The sequence below is a fragment of the Sphaeramia orbicularis genome, chromosome 11 (genome assembly GCF_902148855.1).
Source record: "Sphaeramia orbicularis chromosome 11, fSphaOr1.1, whole genome shotgun sequence".
Taxonomy (NCBI): Eukaryota; Metazoa; Chordata; class Actinopteri; order Kurtiformes; family Apogonidae; genus Sphaeramia; species Sphaeramia orbicularis.
This window is the reverse complement of record NC_043967.1, coordinates 13337999-13362241: the sequence shown is the minus strand read 5'-3', so window position 1 is coordinate 13362241 and position 24243 is coordinate 13337999. Positions and strand designations below refer to the sequence as shown.

General features: G+C 38.0%; 2 protein-coding genes across 3 annotated transcripts; both read right to left on the bottom strand.

Annotated features, from left to right (window-relative positions):
• Positions 1-243: 243 nt before the first annotated feature.
• cdca7b (cell division cycle associated 7b) lies at positions 244-15286 on the bottom strand. 2 transcript variants are annotated; one of them, XM_030147949.1, is made up of 11 exons: positions 15214-15286; positions 14977-15098; positions 12165-12302; positions 11971-12071; positions 9649-9898; positions 9463-9525; positions 6959-7138; positions 5319-5471; positions 5059-5208; positions 4776-4912; positions 244-639 (listed from the first exon to the last, which is right to left on the bottom strand). In XM_030147949.1, exons 2-11 carry the CDS (start codon positions 14992-14994, stop codon positions 618-620), a joined length of 1212 nt encoding a protein of 403 aa, XP_030003809.1. In that variant the 5' UTR covers positions 14995-15098; positions 15214-15286; the 3' UTR covers positions 244-617. The 2 variants fall into 2 exon arrangements, with proteins under 2 accessions (XP_030003809.1, XP_030003810.1); XM_030147950.1 differs by having other exon boundaries at positions 14977-15269.
• A 1386-nt stretch (positions 15287-16672) lies between these two features.
• On the bottom strand, positions 16673-17345 carry LOC115428760 (lactose-binding lectin l-2-like). The gene has a single exon (XM_030147974.1). It carries the CDS (start codon positions 17277-17279, stop codon positions 16797-16799), a length of 483 nt encoding a protein of 160 aa, XP_030003834.1. The 5' UTR covers positions 17280-17345; the 3' UTR covers positions 16673-16796.
• Between the last annotated feature and the right edge of the window lie 6898 nt (positions 17346-24243).

Genomic DNA, 24243 nt, shown 5'->3' with positions numbered 1-24243 from the left:
ACACAGAGGTGTCCATGATGAGGGAATATATTTTAGAAAAATGAAACCAATATTGTTCATAGACAAGTAATGTAAGATGTTGGGTTTTCCTTTAATTTGTCACTATGTGTATGTGACTTGTCTCCTTCACACTCACCTGCAGAACTCTTTCTGTCAACGCTGGCTCAGTTCAGTTCAGTTCATGTGTAATGATCCACAGGATAAAATGCAAGAGGAATAAATTAAAAGCTCAGGGCAGATGGATTAGAGAATACTGTACTTTATTAAAACTTACAGAGGACTGACAAAAATGGTGTAGAGTTATTAAAGATTAGAAAAGTAGAATGAAAGACACCAGACGGTAACTATTTGTTCTAGTGAGCATTAAGTGAAAGTAAAAACATTCAAATGAAAATACACAACTCAGTAATGACTACTGATTGGAACAAAATAAAAACATCTCTGCATCTTATGCAGCCAAAACATAAAACATTACAGTGTATGTGCCTTAACTCTGAGTGGTATTAAGTAGAAACACACTCATGTTTCTGCTCCTTTCTCTAGTTAGATGAACGCCTACGATGCAGCACCAGTGACCAGCTGTACAGCAGGTTTTCCTCTGGTCTTCAGTCTGGACTCTAGTGCAGCTCCTTCTGAATGCTGCGACAGAGAAAACACAAGTATAAGTTCAACGTGTCCATTATCTGATCATGCAGCTCTGTTATTTTCAACAATAAATGACTGCCTTTTAAAAAGACATGCCAGAAAATAGGACTGGTGATAAGGAAAAAAAAAATTCATATCATAATTTTTTTTAAAATACCAGATGATATCAATATGTATCACAATAAAAAAAAAAAATCACTATTTTTGTCCATCTTAAATTTTCCATTACTCATAAGTTAGCTGTGAAGTCATCAGAAGGCTATTTTTGATTTAAATATTTATTTTCTGTCAGAGGTTGAACGTGACAGATATACTTCAGATGTGCAGAAGGCATGCAATGGAATGAGTATTGATAATATTGAAAGATGTCTTATGATTTGTATCAGACAGCTATTGTCTGGTGAAGGAGTTCAAATGTATAGTAGTTATTTTGTTTATTTTTATTGCATTGGGCTGTTGTATATGTCCTGTGTGTGTGTGTTGTGTGTGGGCGTGAATGGTGTAAGATTAATGTCAAATAATTAAAATTGTAATGTAATGTAGAGGAGACCCCAGGAAGAATAGCTACTGAATCATCAGTTGCTAATGGGGATCTTAATAAATGAAATGAAATGTGCTGAAGAACATTATACAACTGTTTCAGATCAATAAAACATGTACATATATTTAAAACTAAACTAAACATCTGACCAGCAGGCAAAAGCTTTCAAGTTTTAAAAGTGAACTCAAACAAAACACACCATCTTTATGAAACTGTGCCAGGGGTATATGCGTGGGGGTGTGTTTGGTAAGTGCCATAACTACTGTAACTGGTGTAAAACAAAAATTAAACTTAACATGCTTTGACTGTCGGACTCCCGGCTTCTATGCCACACTACTTTTCAGTAACCCGGTCGCCTGAGTTCTTGGTCAGTTTCTCCTGAGGGAACACTCATTACCTTCCACTGCAGCCCAAACATTAGCGTGTGTGCTGCGGCTGCTCTTACACCTGTGCTGTGTGCGTCAACCTAAGTTGACGTGACTGTAGTGTGATTGGTTCAGTGCAGTGCTACTTAATTATGATTGGCAGTTCTTCTGTCTGTCAAAACATGGACAAATTAATTCTACTGAAATTGTATAGCGCATGTCTCATATTTCTATAGAGGAAAAGTTATTTCGCAATATATAATCATTTTATCAACCAGCCCTACCTGAAAAGTAGCAAACATAGAATTCAGTGTCATTACTTGCAACATTTTTAATATTAAAATGTGTTCTTGTATAAGGATCCACACAACAGGAAGGCATCATGTCATCTCATCAAAAAAAAAAAAAAAAAAAAAAAAAAAAAGATCTAAACTAAAGAGGGGAGATTTGGAGCTTCAGGTGAAACACTTCATGTCCTCAGGGTCTCTGAAGGTAGACCAGGGTCTGTTCTGTTAGTTTCCAAAGTCCAAAAGTGGCTCCATTCTCTGAGTCCACAACGACACGGAGCAAAACTATAAACGCCCTGTGTGACACTTTTAATAGCGTTAGGTGCTACATAATATATTAAATCACACACAGTTTATTTTGCTGATCTATGTGGTACAGATTAGTGTCCGTTAGAACATGATAGTGGCGTGTGGCATTCAGGGACATTTATGTGGACACGGTGGGGGACGGTTGAAAGAAATCACCCCTCAATATCTTGTGTGTCTACCATTGGTTTCCGTTAGAGCCACACATCGTCCTCTCATCCACTTGACAAGGTTGTCTATTGTGGTCTGTGGAATGTTTTTATTATTTCTTTTTTATTTAACCAGGAAGTTCCATTGAGATTAGAAACCTCTTTTGCAACGGAGACCAGACCAAGGTAGCAGCCATACAGTCAGGACAATATAACACACATACATGATACATAATGGACAATAAAACAGATTAAAGCTGTGGGAGACTTTTGTGACCAATTTTTCATCAAATCTGTCAAACCTCAGTCATATCCTCAGTATCACGAATCTGTAAGTCTTTCTGTCATTACTCACCTGAATCTCTTGCATTATGGTGAACAATTTCGAAGTGCCATCCACCATAAACAAACCATGTGTTTACAAACAGAGCTGGGAGGTAACTCAGGCGTCTTTGGAATTTTGTAGCGACGTACATTGTGGGAAAGGGAGTTTTGTGCAGCTGCCTGGCTGCGGCGGCGCAACCACATTATATTATATGAATTAAACAAACACGACACGGAAACGGCTGAAATGCGGAAACGGCTGAAGGGATAAGCATAGAGGGAACGGAGTTCCTGCTGTTTCCGCATTGTGTCTGTTCTAGCTGATGCTGCCAGGTGGCTGTGCGAGACTTCACTTCCCACAATGCACGTCACGACAAAATTCTGAAGATGCCCAAGTTACATCCTGGCTCTGTTTGTAAACACATGGTTTGTTCATGGTGGATGACACTTTGAAATTGTTCACCGTAATGCAAGCGATTCAGGTGAGTAATCACAGAAAGACTTACAGATTCATGATACTGAGGATATGACTGAAGTTTTACAGATTTGAGGAAAAATTGGTCACGAAAGTCTCCCGCACCTTTAACAATTATTCATCCATAATGGCCTCAAGAGAAAAAGTGACATTCCTCCTTCACCACATTCTCCATGTTACTTTTAAAATCTTTAACAAAGATGAATGTTTGTAGTTTAAGAGTTTTTTGTGGATTATTCCATGACCATGGTAGGAGCATCCCATGTTATTTCACTCCTCTTCAAGGCCATCATCTTTGCATCAAGCATGCCAATGGCACGTTCCCGCATGATTCACAACATGTGTCATGGTGACATCTGACAAAATTCGACATTTTGAGGTGTCCTGTTATTGTCCCCAAGGCGTGTCTGAGTTCTGTTAACGCTGTCTGAGCAGCGTCTGGACATGACACACCTGTGTTGTGGGTGGAATCACTGAGTATGCACTCACTGGCAGAGATGGACAGAAAGTTTGCTTACAAATCGAGAGAATTAATCATGTTTTACAATTATAAGACTTCATGAGCTCATTTTGGGCCATGCATCTTATGTTCCACAAATCCTGTACATGAGATGTTTATATTTTTGCTCAGTGCATTTTGTGGAAACAGTTTGCTTCATGACAATCACAAGACCTCTGTGATGATGTGTAATATCTAATCTGGTAAAGGAGAACATTTCACCACCTGATATGATTCAAAATGAACAAAATGTTTTATAAATAGCGACAGGCTGAGGTGTTGAGGTATAAAATCTATTACATCAGCTGGTAGTTTACATTATAGCTCTGTTAGCTTAGCTCTGATTTCAGACTGAAAACAGTCACATAATTAAGAATCTTTGTTTGCCCTGACATTATGCAGACATGCTGGATTTGGACCTCTGCATTTAACCCATTACTAGCTGCATGAAAGCATGAACACACCACACACAGTAGACTAGGAGCAGTGGGCTGCCATGTCAGGCACCCAGGGAGCAAAAGGAGGAGGGGGGGTGTCACTGGTTGAATCCAGGAAATTTAACCAGCGACTCTTCACAAGCCACTTCTCCATCCTTTTAAGCCACAGCTGCCCCGCAACCACAAATCATAAAATCAGTAATCCCCTCTGTTTTCTGTACAGTTTGTGTTGTCTGAACTAAAGACCTGTTTGGAATCAAACAAACAAGGTCAGAACTGTCACAGTTTAGTCTGAACCATGGGTCAACAAACGGCAACTTAGCAAAGATAAAAACACCACATAATAACTTTATACCTTCATAAACCTTATAATCAAACTCAGAAGAGACAGTGCGATTTCATTATCAAACTCTTCTTTTCATTTAGAGTGGTGTCCAGTGGTGAAAACAACAGGTGCTTCTCGCTTTTATCACTTTCAGTGGTCACATACATCTGGTCCATCACTGTAAATAAATTAAGATCATTTCTCTGCACTCCAGAGCTCTTTATTCTAAACACTTCTGATAATTTTAGGTCGTTTTTTAATATCTACAAGTACAAATACTACATGTAACTCCTGAGCTTGAGCTGATGGTTAATATGCCATTATTGAGAAATTGCATTTTTAAATGTATAGGAGCAAACTCATAGATAACACGAGTTTGATCGGCTTCAAGGCTTTAACTTTAAAATAAAGACGTGGCGTACCTCTCCAGATACTCATGGACATTGTCATGACCATTGTAGCGGGCCAGTCCCACCAGGATGCCTGTAGCACAGCGACCCTCCTTTTTCCGGCACAGACTGCAGTTACACATGCCTCGGCAGATGGGACACGACCACGTCTACAAGAACAAAATAAACAGACCCAAACTTCTCAACTTGGCCTCTGTGTTGTTTCTCCAGACTTTGACGCTGCATTCACTGCTTCCTGGAAACATAACTTACATGTGAAAATCTGATTGTTTAGTCTGTGAGTGTTAAGACTGACCGGGTCGAGCAGTACAGTGCGTACGTCCTCTCCGTAGCGGTTCTTCAGACACGGACCACAGAACTGACCTTTGGCCCCCACACAGAAACCACTGCGACACACCGTCTTGGTGTCCAAAGTCTTTTGTCTGCACTGGTGACATGAGCTGCCCTGGATACAGCAAAGCCCACACAAAAGCACTGAAAAAACACTCAAACAACCTTTACATCCCATAATACTAACAGCGCTACATGCACAGGCAACAACCTGATGCAACTCACATTCTCCTTGTCCCAGATCTTGTCTTTGCTGCGGTACGCTATATTGTCCAGGTCTTCTTCAGTGATCTCGTCGACAGATTTGACCACATATTGGCTCCTTCTGGAACCGCTTTTCCTCATTTTACGCCGTTCGCCGACATGGTCTTCATCCACCTGCAGAGGCACAATTAACAGATGATAGAGAACCACAAGCAAAGCATCACTATGTAGTTCAAACATTTAATTAGAACATTTTATTAATGTAAATATGACTGGTCTTTCTTTTACATTAATATTACTAAGTTTACCAATTACAAAAATGAATGTGAAGTCTTTCTTTAATTTAGGAACACTACTTAACATGTAGTTTTTAGGGTTCTCCACAAATATTATTCATGGGAAGATTTCACTTTGCTGACACTTTTAAAAAAGTTCTAACAGCTGCAGTGCTTAATGTTTTTTTAGCATCGTTTAACAAAAATTCCAATTCGAGTGGTCTTAAAGACAAGCGATTTCTGCATCTACTTCTTAACATCATTTTAAGGCTGTAGAAAATCTACCCCATGACACAGATTCTGTCTCGTCAGGTGTTTTCAGACAGGTGTAGGGGTTAAATATGTGATTGACAGCTGATCAGATTCAGACTGTGCACATCAGTATCCTGGTTACTGTGGGGTTTTTCATCAATCCCATCTTTGTGTTCATGCATGTAAACACCATTTCCCCGATTTCAGAATCCTGGTTTTGAGAGATCTGGACACTCTACCTGGAGTACTGCAATAATAACTGGAATAATGTTACTTGATTGTGGTTACTGACAGTTGTGGATTATTGCACAGGCATAAAATGATATCACAGATGTATAAAAGTGGAAACCACAACAAAAGCATCTCACTTCTGGAGGTACAAACACAGAATTCTGTCAGATATTGAAAAAAATTTAACATACCAGGCAGATCACATGGAAATAGTATCTGAAAGCTAACAGATATCGGCTTCCTCAAAAAAAAAAACAAAAAAAAAAAAACAATATAAGTCAGGTGACAAATGAAAACCCAACGGAAACATTAGTACATGTGTTAACCCTTTAGGCGCCAGAGTTTTTCCAAAAAATATTCCATTTTGATGTCAGCATTTCAAAAAGCTCTGTTTTATTCACTTATGTTGCAATATTGTGACTTCGGTGCTTAAAGGGTTAACATTAAACCCAGTCACTGAACTTTATGATGACCCTCTGCCCTTAGTCATAGTTGAATACCTTCATCCACTACGTCCTACAGGGTGACAGACCAGCTGGAGGGCATGTTTACCTATAAATCTGGTCTACTATTACTGTTAGTATATGAATAGCAGTAGGTTTAAAATACTGTGGAAACATTAGATTAAATTACACATAGACTTGTAAACATCACAAGTGCCTGTACAAACAGCAGCAGTAATGATTTACCTGGATACTATCATACCTGGATCATGTATACAGGGATATGACCATCCAGCTTTCTCTGTATTTTGTGTAAACACCATATCCTAAATTTTTAAATTAAATTAATATTAAATTTTAGTGGAACCCTATTGCAGCCAAGGCTTTTTGGAGCTGAAACCCTCAGCAGTGTTACACTTTGTGGTGTTGATGTTGTTTCTACTTTGGAGACACAGCATACCTCCACCAGCCTCCTGATGTCCACAGTTCTGGGGCCTTTGCGGATCACAGGCTCACTCTTTTCCTCCACTGCAAAGTTCTCCCGAGGCCGGGCTTTACGGGATGGGTTCCTCCTTTCTGACCCCATTTCCTCAGCCTTACGTTTCCGTGGGGTTACCTTCTCCTGTGTGCGTTTCTTCTTCTACAAACATAAAGAGAGTGTTTGCAAATCAATAGGCTGTACAACAGATGTGGACACAGCCATTTTGATGTCACCTAACTGTTCATCAGGCTAAAATTTTGATGGTCCAAGTGTGTGTTTTTGACTGTTGCCACATTGGTTTGCAGGGAAAAAAATTAGTGATGTCGTATTTCTAGAGAAAATTTCAACTGAAGTCAAATAGAGCCAGAATTAAGCAAACTTCAGTGGTATTTACACTGATACTGTAGCATTGGCTTCCCATTCAAGCACCCTAATTTCAGAGTAAATATCGAACATTCCATTGTACATTTTACTGCGTATTTCAAGGTTCAATACTAAAGATTTGTGTGTGATAATGTTCAATGAGCATGAGAATTTTTGCTAAAAAATAAAAAATAAATAAAAATATGGCCCCAGTCCCCTGAACATATTCATGATCAAAAATTTTGTAAACAACAAACATTTTTCAGAAGCTTTGCTACCTCTGTTTTTATTCCATGCATTTATAAGGTACACTAAAGAACAGTTATAAATATTTTAGAATCAATTGTAGGGCTGCACGATATTGGAAAAAAATGACATTGTAATTTTTTTTTACCCTGCGATATATGTTGCGATATGAAAAAACACTCAGGAGAATATAACTGCTGTGTGGTGCAGACATATATGGTCAAACAAATTAGTTGTGTTCCCTCTCGTTGTAGCAACAAGGTGTAAGACACTGTCAACGCAGAACATGTGTTTCAGTATCATCCTTCTTGTAACCGAAATAATTCCAGGTAACTAACATTGCTATTCTTTTTGGCACCAAGTCTTTGTTTTTGGTGATTTTCTCTTGTTCGTTGCTCACTTTTCAATGTTGTTACCAGTGACTCACTCCATGTGCAGGGGGTGTGGTCTGCTTTGGCAAACTGATTAAGAACACTTGTGATTGGTGGATAGCTGTGCGCAGGGTGTGTCAGGTACCCAGGATGAAATTAGATGAGAACACATTGAGTTCATTTGCCTCCTACATTCCAGGACCTGCGATGTGACCATTGCGCACAATTTCATTACGATGACGATGCTCAAACGACATATTGTGCAGCTCTAATCAACTGAAAGGCTTTTCTTTGAAAATAAGTCACATTTATGCAAAGCTCCAATTTATGTCACTGTACACTTAATTCTCAAGTCATGACCAAAAGTTTTAGCAAACAGTTATGAATGTAGGAAACAAAAACTGTCACTAGCTTAGCAATGTTATCAACATGTATAACTTATGGATTTTCTATCACATATCAATAGTGGTAATAACATTCCTTCCTCTAGATGGCTTCTGTACAAAGGTCCTAGGATTTATTCAGAACTTGGTTAAACATCATTCTCATTATCTTACGCTGGTCCCTGGTCATGCAATAACCTTCAAAAGATTCTACAACTGAAAAATCAACCAAGGGTCAAAAAAAAAAAAAAAATTCAACCTTTAAAATAAAAATAGGAAAGAACATCAATACTCTAATCCATGGGAACTCATATAAACATCTGATTTAGAGTAAAGATTAGGGGAAAAAAGTCTAAGTAAATATTGACTGCACTTATTTCAAGTCACTTTGATGAAAACATCAGTCAGACGAATGCAGTGTTACAAGTGATGAGTTATCTGGCTTGAGTTTTTAACCTTAGCCAAGTGCATGTTATTTATTTTTGTCCTTCTTTTGAAATAGGCCTGCCATTGGCTGAATATGGAAGTCCGCCTCCTCCTCCTTCCTTGTTCTGTGTGGTTCTGAGTCCCCCTAACTACATGAAAAAACAACAACCTCAGAGCTACTGTAGCACCTACAGACAAAAAATCTAAAGTTCTAATGAAGATCTGGATCATGCAATATGAAGTCTGCTAGTTTCTTTGTGGTATTTTTCTTTCTGGGGGAATTTTTCTTATTGGATTAAGTGATTCACCAAACAAGTTCCCCCTGACCCTCCCCACAATATTAACAAACTAGAGCGTCTTGTCCCCTGTTCCAGAATGATAATGATGAATAATAAAGTCAGTCCTTTCTGGAGTGCTGGTATAGCACTGCGGTCCCTCCCTTGCTCTTCCTACTACCTCCATTAAAAGTACTACAACATTGCTCTACTGCATATTTTATGTATCTTTGATGCTTAATTGCAAATTCCATGTTTGGCAGTAATTAATATTTGGTCTTTGCACTTGTATTGCTATGCCAGTTTGAAGGATGCCTGAAAATTTTCTTGCTATTTTACAATGACAATAAAGTATTGAATCAGAATTGGTGGCGAGTCTAGCAATGCAAGACTAGTTTTTCTACAGAGTATATACTCACTGAAGGTGTGGTGTTCACAGTCAGGTCAGCCATGGTCCTCAGATCAGCAAACAGCTTAGCCAACTGCAAGAAGAAAGAAGAGACAAGTGTAAAAACAGACGAAAGAGAGACAGAAGACACTGAGTATGTACTGCACTACATATTTTATCAGGATATTCCGTAAATGAAAACGTGTGAGGTTATTACCATAGCTTTATTTTCCTCAATGTTTCTGTAGTGGTTCTTCAGGCTCTGTGACATGCCCTCTTCTTCTTCCTCCTCTTTCTTTTCTTTCTCCTCTTCCTCCTTCTCCTTCTTCTTCTTCTCCTCCTCCTCCTCCTCCTCCTCCTGCCTCACCCTCCGTCTGGCTCTCTGTGATGGAGGACTTACTTTGTCTGCTTTGACATTTTTCTTTCGTGGTTCTTGTTTGGGAGTAGACAGTCTTTTCATAGGAAACCTGAGGCAGAAATGAAGGTAAGATAAACCATACATTGAATATAAACTAAAGTTCTCTGCACGAATACATCACCTTTCATCAGTGGAAAAGTTGACGTAAGTATTGTGTTGCCCTTCTGCATAGATGAACCCTCACTAAGCCCTACCCCCCTTAGTTACTGTTGCTATGCCTGTTAAATTTTGGTTCTCAACATGTGTTCTATGGCGGCGTTTTGATATTACAGTCGCGGAAAAAAATATTAGACCGTCAAAAGTCATCAAAAACAATGGTTATGCAGTCCAGTACCAACTCCTGTGTGTATCATGAGCCTAAAACAGACAGAAAAGAAAACATGGAATGCCTACAAGGAATGTTTTTGTCAGTACAATGCCATAGCTGTTTTGGTTATTATCAAGAAAATATGGAAAATGGATAGATATCAGCTCTGAAATTAAACTATTATCAGCTACTTTTGCTGTTATCATTATATTTGTCCAAACAAATGTACCTTTAGTTGTACCAGGCATTAAAATGAACAAGAAATTGAAGAAAACAAGGGGTGGTCTAAAAATTTGTTCTGCGACTGTATCTCACATATTCAGCAGACTGAAGGACAGCTTCATCCATCAGGCTGACAGGAAGCTGAACTCCCTCCCTGCACGCGCGCACACACACGGCACGCACGCACGCACAAACTGGTACTTTAACTGCATATGTCATTTTAACACAATAACTCATCTGCCACTTTATTGTTTATTTATTGTCACTTCAATGCTCTGCTGTTTATAGTTACATTCTATTTTTTATTTTTCCTACTATGTTCATTGTTGCACCGTGGGCCTTAAGAATTTTTGCAATTTCAGTCTTCTGTAAGTGCTGTACATCTTACAAAACTGACAATAAAGCTGATTTTGACTATTCCAAAGGAAAACAATTGGAAATGTATGCATTAACAGAGAGATACACAAAAGAGCTATGTTCAGAATCAGAATATTTTGTTAATATCAAGAGAAACTGATGAAATTGCTGTTCACAGTATACTGTTATTTTGTTCCAAAAACCTCTAAGGTAAGATGCTAACGGTAGCTCTGTTGGCACACACCTCTTGCCAAGTAAAAACATTTGAACATTATAAGTTATTATAACTAACTAGGTGGCTGTGTATCATTCAAGGTTGAATAAATGCTGTACATCACAAAGGAAACAGATAAGACTCAGTTCAGACACATTTCAAATGTCTGCAAACTACTATGTGCTAAGCAGGTAAACATTAGCCAATATATTTTTTGGTTAGTTTTTATTGACATTCTTTCAGGCCAGATTATGAAAACAGAGAGATAGGCATAAAGGATTGTAATCCTTCCTGCCTATCTCTCTGATATTTCAGAACTATTATTACACACATTTGATACTATTTTCTTGCTAATACCTGATCTATTTCTGATGGATGATTCAAATACTATAACCTGACCAAATGGTGAACAAAAATTGCTTCACAAGTTCTCAAACATCCTTAAACCAAAGAAAACTAAGCACAACATAATACTTTTAGCCTGTATGTGTGTCGATAGTCAGTAATTACCCTCATAAATTCCCAGTCTGTATGTAGTGATTGGCTTTTAGCTTCAGAAAATAATTGCTATGACTCCCTCCACTAAAGCTTGACTAAATCTGCTGTCAGATTTATAGACAATATAAAACACTCATAAAAATCTAAATTAATAAATGACCGTAGAAGTGTGTCTATATGGGCACTTTTAGCTGCATTCTGTTAAATTAAACTTTAACTCTCAGTGATCTGGTTGATAAATAGCAGATACTAACCACAGGCAACAAATTAAGTGACCAAAAATATATAAACATTTATATCTATGAGCTCCATACGAACCCCACTTCAGAGTTATTCTGAAAGCTTGACAGGCCTCCTGTGTCTAGTAACTGTTGCTAACGTAGGATTGGACAGTAGCTGTTTTAAGGAGGGGCTTAGGGAAGGGTCATTTGACAGCAAACATTCTCCAACAGCATTAACTGTTCTTACACACAGATGCAACACATCAAATGTAGTAATGTGTAAATTTAAAATCTACACACACCTTAAGGCTACTAAAAGACTCCTTCTTTTTGGTGGGGGCGCATCCTCACCATCAGAGTAGAAGCCTGTGTCAACGTCACTGTCATCCTCCGATTCCACCATCTGAAGAAAACCAGAGAAGAACAGCATGTCGACTATTTTGTTGCGCTCTTATTGAGAATTTACATCTGACAACACGGTCGCTGGGTTTCATACCTTGGGGTTCTGTTGTTTGTTATAAGACTGTCTGTCTTCCTCATCCTCACTGAAACCTTCAAACTCTTCCTCGCTGTCCGACTGGCTGAACAGACGAGCCAGCTCAGCAGTTATAAACTTAGACTTGAAACACAGAGCCTGTGGTAGACATTAAAGGAATACAAGAAAACCAGTTTACATCCAGGTGTCTGAATTAAGCCGACATGATTACAGGGTTTCACCACCATTAGAACACATAGATGATGCACCTATGTCAAATGTAAAGACAAAACATATGCTGAAAGGTTTCATTCACATTTTTATGTGACTAACAGTTCAAATCCAGAGTACAAACCCAAACAGAGTGATCATATTTGAGTTTATCATTCAATGATCCTGATTTATTTATTTAGGTATATATTACTTTGAATTAGATGTGAAATTTTACAATGACCAGAAGCAGTGAAACTTTACCAAGTTTGACTAACTAAAAGAAAAATTAAATAAAAAATGCTGCTTTGCTGTAGTTTCCAAGATCTGATCTTGGATGAAAATATGAAAATCTGAGAATTAATGAGATCAAAAGGCTCATTTGTCTCAGAGCTACCAGATCTACTTCACAACAGTGTCTGCAGATTACAATACATTCATTTCTCAGGTTCTTTCTAATGGAAGATTTATAAATCAACTGTACAGATGTAATTAAACCCATATGTGTAATAACACTTTGTCATACATTGAAAACATTGGTACCAGCACTTCTCTCATCTGTTTTCTAAATTATCTTATTAAAGTATATAGAATCTAGCACATTTTTTTAAGTCAAAGAAAGTGCATTTATATCACAAGGGTGGTAACGGCTGAGTAACAGGTTAATAACTTACTAATATCAGCCTCTAACGAATAAACAAATTGGATGAGCAAATTAGTGTCATTTGTCAGTATAGTGTGTGTGTAATGTCAAAATCTACAACATACATGTTAGCTATTACAACTCTTGGATTTTAAGCAAATAATATCACATATCTATACCCAGAAGAACCTTGGATTAAATTAATATTAATACACTTCCTTGTGCACAAAAGAACAAAGGTGTGTCTCATAAATGGGTGAATTCCTGCAGGAGAGGTTTTAGATATAATGCACACAAATGAGGTCAAACAATAAACGTCCCTAAGTAGGTAAACTATTCCATTACGGACGTTTTCATATTTTACACCAGAGGGAGCCACATCCATTCACAAGCCACGTGTGACTAAGGAGATTCAGGATATTCAGTCAATGTGGGAATCAGTGGATGATTGGAGGTAGGTGGTACCAAAGGAAATGGCACCACATACTGTTAATAACATTACACTGGTAATTCACTCTTAGCTACCTAAACATTATGTATCGTTCACATTAGCACATTTATTTTTAATGGTTTATATTTATTATGCGAAATAAAGCTGATGGTTACACTTCTGGCCGTCAGTACTGAATATCTGTGACTACATGATTGAAACTGTCATCTAACAGTCTCTCAAATGGGGGTACGTGTCCCCCCAGGGGTACTTAGAAGAAGCCCAAGGGGTACTTGAAATTTTTTGGGAAAAATGCATTAAAATAAGTCACCATGTACTAAATACAAAATAAATAATGAGAATTAGCCTAATACTGAAGTGTAAAATACAATAAATACATTCATATAATGAAATTGACACCAGTAGTTTTATTGTCAGTCATCTTGTTTAAGCTTTGGTAACATTTTAAGAACATTTCTATTTTATATTATTCAAAATGAGTTTGTTTGAGTGATTATTTTTTATTCATGAAAGGTTCATTTATTAATTAATGACCAATTAATTTATTTTTCTTATCAATGCCAGAGGGCACTTTTACAGACGAGGATTAGGGCCACTGGAAAAAACAAGCAAACAAACAAAACATTAAGGTCCAATATTCATTTTTTTTATTATTATTCTGAGAAAAAAGTCAGAATTCTGAGATTACAGTCAGAATTCTGTGTTTAAAGTCAGAATTCTAAGGAAAAATCCAGAATTCTGACCTTCTTCTCAGAATAATAATACAAATATATAGGACCTTTTTTTTTTTTTTTTTTTTTAAACAGTGGCCCTAATCCTATTCCGTACACTTTTCATTTTATATTTCGCACACAAAATTTACTTATAAAATTGTGTTATTTCTAATATATTACAGTTAAATAGCTATATGTTGTTTGTTTAAAAAGATGGGAAAATAAAAACAGACACCTTTGGCACAGCAACAAATTTTGCCTGATTTTTTTCAATCAAAAATGCTGAAGTGAGAGTTGTTGGTACTTGGCTAAAAAGTATATTTCAGGGGGTAGGCACTCAAGTGTAAAAAGTTTGAGAACCACTGACGTAACAATCAGGATGTGGTTAGTCCACCTTGCTGGCATCTGTCTAACCACTTCCTCTGTGTACCTCTGCAGTGGGATGACCTCTGACCTCCCAGGTGTAGCTTAGTCATACTAGTTAGCTAAACTGTGCATCTGCATTGCATCACTAACATTTATTATTTTTCCATAATGTACACAATGTGAAGCCTATCACGTGTTAACCAGGTCAGAACAAAGAAAGAGGATGTAAGGAAGGGTCAAACAAACAGAATCCGATAAACAGTGTCTGGGTTTTCAACACAAAATAATAATAAAGTACTTCTAAAAACCAGGGGAAAGGTAGACATGATGTTTTTAGCTCCAGGACGGAGCAGCTACAGGTCGGCCAAACCAGCAGGAAGAGACGGTGTTTACTCACCAGAACGGACAGGGAAAAATAAGGTTACTTTATGGTGCTGCTCTGTCACTTACCTTAGACGTGAGGGTCATTTTATATCCGTTTTGTGTCAAACTTTCAGCCTGTTTTAGAGCGAAACTGTGAGTTCAGTGAATGGGCAGCAGAGGCGGATTTAAAAACCAACCGCTACACAAACCTGGGATTTACAAAAGAAAGGTATTGTTTTTTATCGGCGTATATATAAATTGCTAGTAAAGTACAATATTTGTAGCTTTGAGAACCTGCTAATGTATGTCTTACGTAAAACCCACCTTTCTCTCGCAGTATTTGGTTGTAAAAAGTTGCTTTCTATGTTTAAAGCTGCTCTGTCTTCCGAGTCCTCCCTGTCAGTGACAATGGTACAGTCCAATCTTTCGCGCGAAAATGGCATGTGGGCGTGACCAATCCTGGTGCATAAGAACCAGTAACAGACACAGTGTGCCTTTACCTGCAGGTGTTATCCACTTCATTCAGGTCTGGTTAAGATTAACCCTTTCATGCATAGTGGTCACTGCAGTGGACAGTTATTCTACAGCTGTTCTCTTGTATATTCATGGATTTTGTTGTTTTAGTTCCATATCAGCCAATACAGATATGTGGACTCTTGTGCATCATCCCATACACCAGTAGTTCCCAACCTTTTTTGGTTCATGACCCCATTTTAACATCACAAATTTCTGGTGACCCCAGACATTCAAAACAGAGACATTTTTTGCTAAAATGAATTTGTTTTTGATCATGTAATAGTTTGCTATACTATGTTGCAAATACACATTAATTGTAGATTTTAGTCTATATAATTTATATTATTATGGACGGAGGCAGAAAAATCAGGTGTAGATTACTGCACAAAGAGAGAATTTTATTTTCCTTGGTCAGGATATGTACAGTCAGTCCAGCTTGGATTTACAAGGCTGACAATTAATACTGAACAATTAAGGAATTTTGAATCAATAAATACATACTGGCTACAATGAACATTTGAAAAATAAACAGAACCACAGTGCTTCAGCTTCAGAGTTTGTCTTTTATGTATTGGGATTGTCTCTGTCAACTCAACATATGTTTTTTTATTTATATTTATTAGTAAAGTTTTTTTTGTATTTTTATCAATTACCTGAAATCTCACGTGACCCCATTTGAATTCCAGGCGACCCCATGTGGGGTCCCGACCCCAAAGTTGAAAAACACCGCCATACACTCAAATTCACAGGGGTCAAACATGCGGCCCAGGGGCCAAATCCGGCCCGCCAAAGGGTCCAATCAGGCCCGGATCTATAATAACTGTAACACCTAAATCGATAACCTAGCTTATCTGTTGATCTATACAAAAACACAACCATGATTTGTACATATATCTCACACACACACGCACACACACTTCACATTGAGAGCAAACAGCTTGAAGATTTGAGAAACATGACATGTTAGGTTAAAATATTTTTAATTAATGGCAAGAGTATATTTGCCATGTAGAATTACAAAACTCACACAAATATGACTGAATTCAGCCAACATACAGAAGCAATAATCCAAAGAAATAAGAATAATGTTCTATTTCTACTGGATGCGTATTTTCATTCTCAACTCTTTCCTAGTCTGCCACAATAACTCTTGGTAATAACTTCTGTACATGTCAGTCCTTCTGTTTACATCTTGTAGTTCTGTCTCCATTTGACCATTATTGACAATAAATCAATACAGGCATATAATTATATATTTTACATTTAACTCATAGCAATAAAGGTTTGAAAAAAAATTTTTTTTGACAAACATTCACCCTTCTATTTTTATTATTGAGGTCCTGTGAGTTTTAACTGATCAACAGGACTGAATGAGACATTACACTGATCAATCAGCAGTTAATGCGAGATATACAGACAGAAGCATAAGATATTGAACACGGAACATCATTCCATGTTTTATCTTGGGCAAAATTGGTGTGAACACAGTGTTCTTTTCCTTGGCTGTTGGTGGGCTCTCCTCTGTGCCACAAGAAAAAGTCCGCCAGGGATCCATCAGACCACATCCATGCTCCTTCCTTCTGGGTGTCGCTGAGTCCAATCCAGGCACGTCCCAGAGCGTGGTCAAAATTCTGGATCAGACTTTTGACAAAATTGTGTTCCTCCAGACTGTGGATGGACACCAGGTTGGCCCTCTGTGACGCACAGTAGAGCTCTGCATCAGCCCAGGTCATCGGTGTGGCCACGTACTTGTAGCAGCGGCCGTTGAAGGTGTACCAGAACGGGGGACAACCACCTCGCTGTAGCTTCACATCACCATCACCTGGAGACGCGACACCCAGAGCCAGAACCGATAAGAAGATGAAGAACAGCATGTTGTTGGTGTGAGAATCTGTCACAGGAGCAGGATGAAGACTGGATCTGTGGTTGTAGCTGATCTGAAATGAAGGATATGATCAAAAAGCTGCAGAGGCATGAAACATTGCTGTGTTTTATTTGCTCTGGAGTGGGTGTAAACCACATGTCATCACAGTTGGAATCAGCTGATATGACACAGAAACAACTGTTTACATCTTTGTTGTGACTGTTTGGTGTTTGGCTCAGTTTCAGAACATCAGATAGGTTTCAACATTAGTCTGAGGCTCAGGGTTCAGATGTTTGTTACTTAATATTTCTTTAAACAATAGTTCTAGAGTCTGCTTCAACAAACTTCTACCTGTGCATCTTCACTGACCTTCATGACTTTCAGATCTGCACATATGTAATAAAAACATGTGCACACAATTAATAAAACAATAACCAAAACAAGAAAAGCACTTGGAGAGCGCAGACCTCCACCAAGACAGATCTGCCCCCCCCGATCACCACCAAAATTTAATCATTTCTTCCTTGTGCCAGTATCAACATTTCCTGAAAATTTCATGAAAACCCGTCCATAACTTTTTGAGTTATCCTGCTAACAAACAAACACGCACGCGCACAAAGCAAAGCGATCACAATACCTCCTGGCGGAGGTAATAAACTGAAAGATGTTATCATTTTCTGTGGTAAAGTCCAGAGGATGAAGGAAGTAATAACTAAAATAAAGGGGTAAACAACAATGGGAAGCACTAGTCAGGCATACTTTGATTAATATTTAATGGCTAAAATTATTCCCTGGCAAACAACTGAAAACAAGCTTTGCAAACCACAGGAAAAATCCAAATCAAATTAACCAGATTAACCATAAACACAGAGTAGTAATAATGAAGCACAAAGGATGAAGTTCCTCCCTCCTCAGAAAGAGTAAATGAACCACACTGATAAAAATATTAAATGTGTTCAGGAATATGTTGTTCTGTAGTCATTAACACCTTAACCAGTGACCTATCTCATTTACTAGTCTATTGATAAACTATCACAACACATCATAATAGGCTAATAAATAACCTTAGGGTCCCATAAATACTCTGAAGGTTAAAAAACACATCAGTTTAAGTTTTCTTTTCTGCAAGTAGTGCAGACATAAAATCGTGTCCCAACTCACCTGACATGTTTGTGAAAAACGTTTTTGAAATCTACAACAAAATCATCAGCCATGATTGTGCACATATCACACACTTTCACTTCCCATCTTAAGGAGTCTAGAAATGTATTATATGTTGGTTAATGTTTAAATAGATGGCATGAACAATTACAAAAAACTGTCCCAGTATGACTGATTTCAGCCTGTACACATAAGCAGTAATCAAAAGAAATAGGAATAATCTTCCAGTATTTCTGCTGGTTGTGTAGTCTACAATGCAACAGTTTATTTACAGGTCTGCCATGATAGGTTTTGATACCGAGTAGTGTACACTAGACCCCATGTCCGACATGTACTGGGCCCCCTGCAGTTGGCATACAAGGCCCATATTGGAACAGACATGCTACAGTGAGTCTTCTGTCATCTGGATGAGTCTAGTCTTCATGTGGGGCTTATGTTCTTTGATTTTTCAAGTGCATTCAACACAGTCCAACCCTCCATACTCAGAGATGAGTGACATTTTGAACCCTGGGATAAAGACTTTTCGGACCAGACCTAGTGCACTGATATACACGTAAATACATGAATTACGTAAATGTGTACAATGTAGAAGACGTTTCAGACCATACTTAGCGCACATGTAAATAAAAGAATCAACTTTAATAAATTTATAAACATTTTATTTTCACGACAGATTTGACACTGTATCATGATTGAAATCCAACCTCAATTTACTGATAAGATGAATAGTTCCATTAGTTTGTCCCCAAATAACTTTGAAAGTAGCATTTCAGAGAGCTTGGTACATGTGATTTGCGATGTAGATCTTATGATCTTGAAATGAATATAATTTATCTTATACATATTTAGAATATTTTCTAAACTAATTAATGTAAACATGAATGTACTGGGGGAGGAGTTTAAAATGTGCTATACTATGAATGAAGCATCAAATTCACTGTAAAATCATATAGCTGAGTGATAGAGTTCTGGGGGGAGGGCTCACACAGATTGCCCGTTGCCACCCTCACCGGATGATAAGAAGCCATGCTAATCATGCCCAGTAGGCTTATGAGGTGAAACGTCTTGACCGGGAGGACGAACTGTCCAGACTTATGGTATGAAACAGAGGAGGCCAAAAACCTGGGCGGGAAACGCCTGGCAACCGACTGCGCACATGTCATTTATAACCACAATCCACTATAGTAAAGGTGGAGCTTTGGGTGCAGATTTTTGTGCCCCAAACAGGAAACACATCAACTGACTGTTCACTAAATGGGCAAAAATCTTTTTAAACGACACTTGAATGCAGATTATACACAGTACTCACAGGGTGTATCATGTATAGCTTGTTTATTTAAATTATTTGTAAAATTATTGTATGTGATTCCTATCGTCTTCTTCTTCATGTGAGACAGGTTGGGGTTCTATTGATGAGCCACCGCTGCTCACATCTATCCTCTGAATATCCATGAGCCGAGTGTGGTGTCTTATTTTTTTCTCATTCGCTTCAAACGGCATGTGAGTGCTATGTCTGTAAGGCTGTTATACACCAAGCCACACTATATTGTTATAGATCAGTTGTATTTAGGGCTGCTCCATTATAGAAAAAAAAACAGTAACCCCGATTATTTTAGCAATAATTGAAATCACAATTATTAAAAAGGATTATTTGTTAACCTTTAAGTTGTTTTTTTTTTTTTTTTTCTTGCAAAACAATGTAAAATATACTCCTTAAACATAAATAAAGCTTTTAAACATTAAAACAAAGTATGTTCACTTTTGTACAAAACAAAAAAAAAATCTTTGAATGCAAATAAGTATACTGTAAATTCCAGTATGTTTCCTTTTGTAAACAAATAGTGCACTGTAATTAAACTGCTATAGACTTGCCATAGAACTGGAGCAATAAAAAAAAAAAAACCTCACGTAAAGTGCAAATATTAAATTAAAGTATGTTCAGTGTAGTAGCAGCTCGTGTAAAATGATTTCTTGAAGGCAAAACATAGCGTTTGTCCAGTGTATTCACCATTTGTCTGAAGCCCCAGTTGTCAGTGGTGTTAATGGAGCACATACCTTTGAACAGGTAATGGCCAATGGAGTCTGTTTTTCTTTTGGTGTCTCTCTGATGTTTATGAGTAGGGAATTGCAGCGTAAAGAGATTCGGAGATTGAAGATTGCGTTGCAGACGAAGTTGTAGACGGAGTTGTGTTTTTTTGTGTTTTGGTTTTTCATCAGATTATCATAAAGGTCGTGGTGGTTAAACTTTAGATGGTTAAAAAGGTTTGTTGTTTTAGCGGTCGGTGCGGACAAAACTACGAAACACTTTTTGCACTTGATGTGTTTTTGCTCTTCATCTTCCTCATCAAACCCAAAGTGATTCCATACAACTGAATTTGACTTGCCTTTTTTGTTTACCAAGCACTTCTGCTGTGATTCTTCTGCCATTTTTCCAGACCGCTAGGTACAACTTTCCTTGTGGGGTGGACCTGCCGGCTAGCTGGCAGCTGTAGCTTAGAGGGGGGCAGGGCCGAGCAGCTCATGGTAGCTTGCGTGCGTGTGAATTAAAACAACTCCAAATTAATAATCGTTTTTTCTCGATTACATAATCTTTGTAATTGTTGAGTGCAATAATTGAAATCATAATTGAATTTCAATTAATTGCACAGCCCTAGTTGTATTAATCTTTTACAAAAGTAAATACCAGAGCAGGGTGGTGCAGTGGTTAGCACTCGTGCCTCACAGACAGAAGGTCCTGGGTTCCATTCCAACACCAGCCGATGGGGGTGGGACCTTTCTGTGTGGAGTTTGCATGTTCTCGCCGTGTCTGCGTGGATTCTCTCCAGGTACTCTGGCTCCTCCCACCATCCAGAGACATGCACTGATGGGTTAACTGGTTAATCTAAATTGCCCATAGGTGTGAATGTGAGAGTGATTGTCTCTACATGTTCAGCCCTGAGATGAACTGGCGACTCGTCCAGGGTGTACCCCGCCTTCACCCCTATGTAGCTGGGATAGGCTCCAAGTGACCCCTGTGACACTAGTGAGGATAAAGCGGGTTCAGAAAATTAATGAATGAATGAAATACCAGAGCAGCAGTATTGTTCCTGTTCTATTTTTTTAAGATAATCTGCAGAACATTTGACTCCAGTAGACACTGCACATATAAACTATACCATATATGGGCAAGTAGGGTGATCAGCCCACCATTGAAAGCTGTCTTATCTATTTTTTTTTTTTTTTTCCGAATATATATATATATACATATTTATATATTTTATTGTTGTTGGCACAAAGCAAATTTACAGATCAAGAATGGGAAAATGTGACAGAGGAGTAAAACAGAAATACATGAGCAGACGTGGTGGAATGATGAAACAGACTATTGCAAATATCTGAACCAAAATAAAGAAAAATATTAAGACATCTGAAGCGCAATGAAAATAGAGAAAGAAAAATAAATAAATAAATAATAAATCTGACTGGACAATAGAGCACAAAGGACCAAGGCAAGATACATTTAAAACAACAAGGACTTAGATAAACAAGAATAAAGTTTTCTGGCTTTTTTGGACATATTTTCAATATACTGTAGATATCTGTAATATTTGATAAAATCACATATAAACAAATGAAAGGAGGGCTTCCTGTTTTTCCACTTGCAACAGTGTGTGTGAAATATTCCCAAAATAATAACAAGGTTAACAATATCTTTGATGTTAACTTCTAATGAATCCATATAATAAATAATATCACATAAAGAAAAAGACAGAATATTTTCCATTTTTAAGGACAAACCAACCGTGAACAATTAAAAAACAAATGTTCCTATCTTTTTTTTTCTTTTTCTTTTTCTTTTGACCTGCCACCACCCCCCCTCTTCGGGGGACAACTTTATTATTAATTACGAAAGCTGTCTTATCTAATGGACACCATGGGAAATTGTCCTATCTAAACATTAGGCAGGGGAACATAGCCATGACACCATCCAAAATAACACTCAAAGTACAGTGAAAAGGAAAAAGGGGCTAGACTAAACATGTTTCATGCTTATATACAGCCCATACATGCCCATATCTTCAATTATGAAAGATGATATTCTGTTGGTAAAAACTCAGTTGTTCTGCAGAACTGCTGGGACTTCGTTCTCTGTGATTGAAGAATAAAGCTCTTTGGACTCAACTTTACTGGACTCCAGTGCTTATTTCACTCTGTGCTTTTCTCAGAAGAAGATTTGAATACTTGAACAGTTTCATAAGAAAACACTTAGAGTATAAAAAGTACAGTGTAGAGGCTTCGGCAGGACCAGACTTAGTCTCCAGCTGGCAATGACTGGGTCTTGAGGTCTGGCCGGAAAATCCACATCACAAGTTTATGACTTTTATGACTTCTCTGCTAGTAAGTAATAAAAAGACTTACAAAGAATCGATTATAAATTAACTAAAATCTTCAGTCAACTAAAGAGACAAGAGAGTCCAACTCTCACTTTTTTCGGTATTTACAGGTCAGACATTGTGTCGTGTCTAAAATCCCAAGTTACAAAAGTCTTCCTATGGAGCATGACATCTATAACGTGCTGAAGAGCCCTTCTTCCTCCAGACGTCTCATCTCCAAATTTGTACACTTGTTTGATGAATGTGTTGAAGCAGATAGTGTGAAAATAAGAGATGCTTGGAGAGAAGAGATCAGCATTGAATTAACTGAATCTATGTGGGACAAGTGTTTGTCTAAATTCATTCCTGTTCTATAAACAGTGGGCATCAGCTGATCCAATTTCAGACTGTCCACCATCTCCACAACTCCAAAGTCAGACTGAACAAGATTTATCGCTCAGTCTCCCCAATGTGTGACAAATGTAAAGTGTTAGAAGGTACCTTGTCTCATTCCTTTTGGTTCTGTTCCTCACTGACAGATTTCTGGTCTAAAATATTTGACTGGTTCTCCAGGCCGTATAAAAGGCCTCTTCAGCCTGACCCAGGACTTGCTGTTTTTGGCTGTTCTCAGACTGTCGGGAATATGCCTGCAGCATTACAGCGTCCACTGGAACTTGGAATGATAATCGCTAAGAGACTGATAATAAAAGAATGGAAGTCTCCAAACCCTCCATCTTTTCAAGAGTGGGTCAGTAATACGTTGTCATTAATACAGATGGAAAAGCTCAGGTCTTTGAGGACCTGTTCTGTGAACACTTTTTCAGATGCTTGGATTCTGTTTCTCACATACTTGGAGGAAGTTAAATTGGACTAGGAAGTATATCTGTGTACCAGTCAGAATCTTCAGCCTCTGCCCCTCTTTCTTTCTTTGAACAAGGACTGACTAGTTAATTTGTTGATCAGTTGTTGCACACATCTGAGCCTTTGTGTTTTTTGTGTTTATGTTTTACGTAACTGAAAACTGCAAAATAAAATATTTTAAAAAATATATATATATTAACTAAAATCAATTCAAGATGTCATGTTCCTCAATAAAATCCAGAGGATGAAAGAAGTAAAAATCAAGGATTAAGAGGGAGAAGAAAAACAAACATGTCCCACTCCAACGCATAGAAAAAAGGATAATCTTTCAACTGTCTCTGCAGCCTGCTTGATCATATCCACCATCTCAGATCAGCTACAACAACAAATCCAGTCTTCATCCTGCTCCTGTGACAGATGACAACATGTTGTTCTTCATCTTCTTATCAGTTCTGGCTCTGGGTGTTGTGTCTCCAGGTGATGGTGACATGAAGCCACAGCGAGGTGGTTGTCCCCGTCCTGGTACAACTTCAACAGCCACTGCTAGACGTACACACCTCACCGATGACCTGGGCTGATGCAGAGCTCCACTGTGTGTCA

Coding starts and splice junctions, on each gene's coding strand:
- cdca7b (XM_030147949.1), bottom strand. Junction 12,072..12,164: donor ACAAACAACAGAACCCCAAG/GTATGAAACCCA, acceptor GGTTTTCTTCAG/ATGGTGGAATCGGAGGATGA. Junction 4,913..5,058: donor GCACTGTACTGCTCGACCCG/GTCAGTCTTAAC, acceptor TTGTTCTTGTAG/ACGTGGTCGTGTCCCATCTG.
- LOC115428760 (XM_030147974.1), bottom strand. CDS start 17,279: ATGCTGTTCTTCATCTTCTTATCGGTTCTGGCTCTGGGTGTCGCGTCT.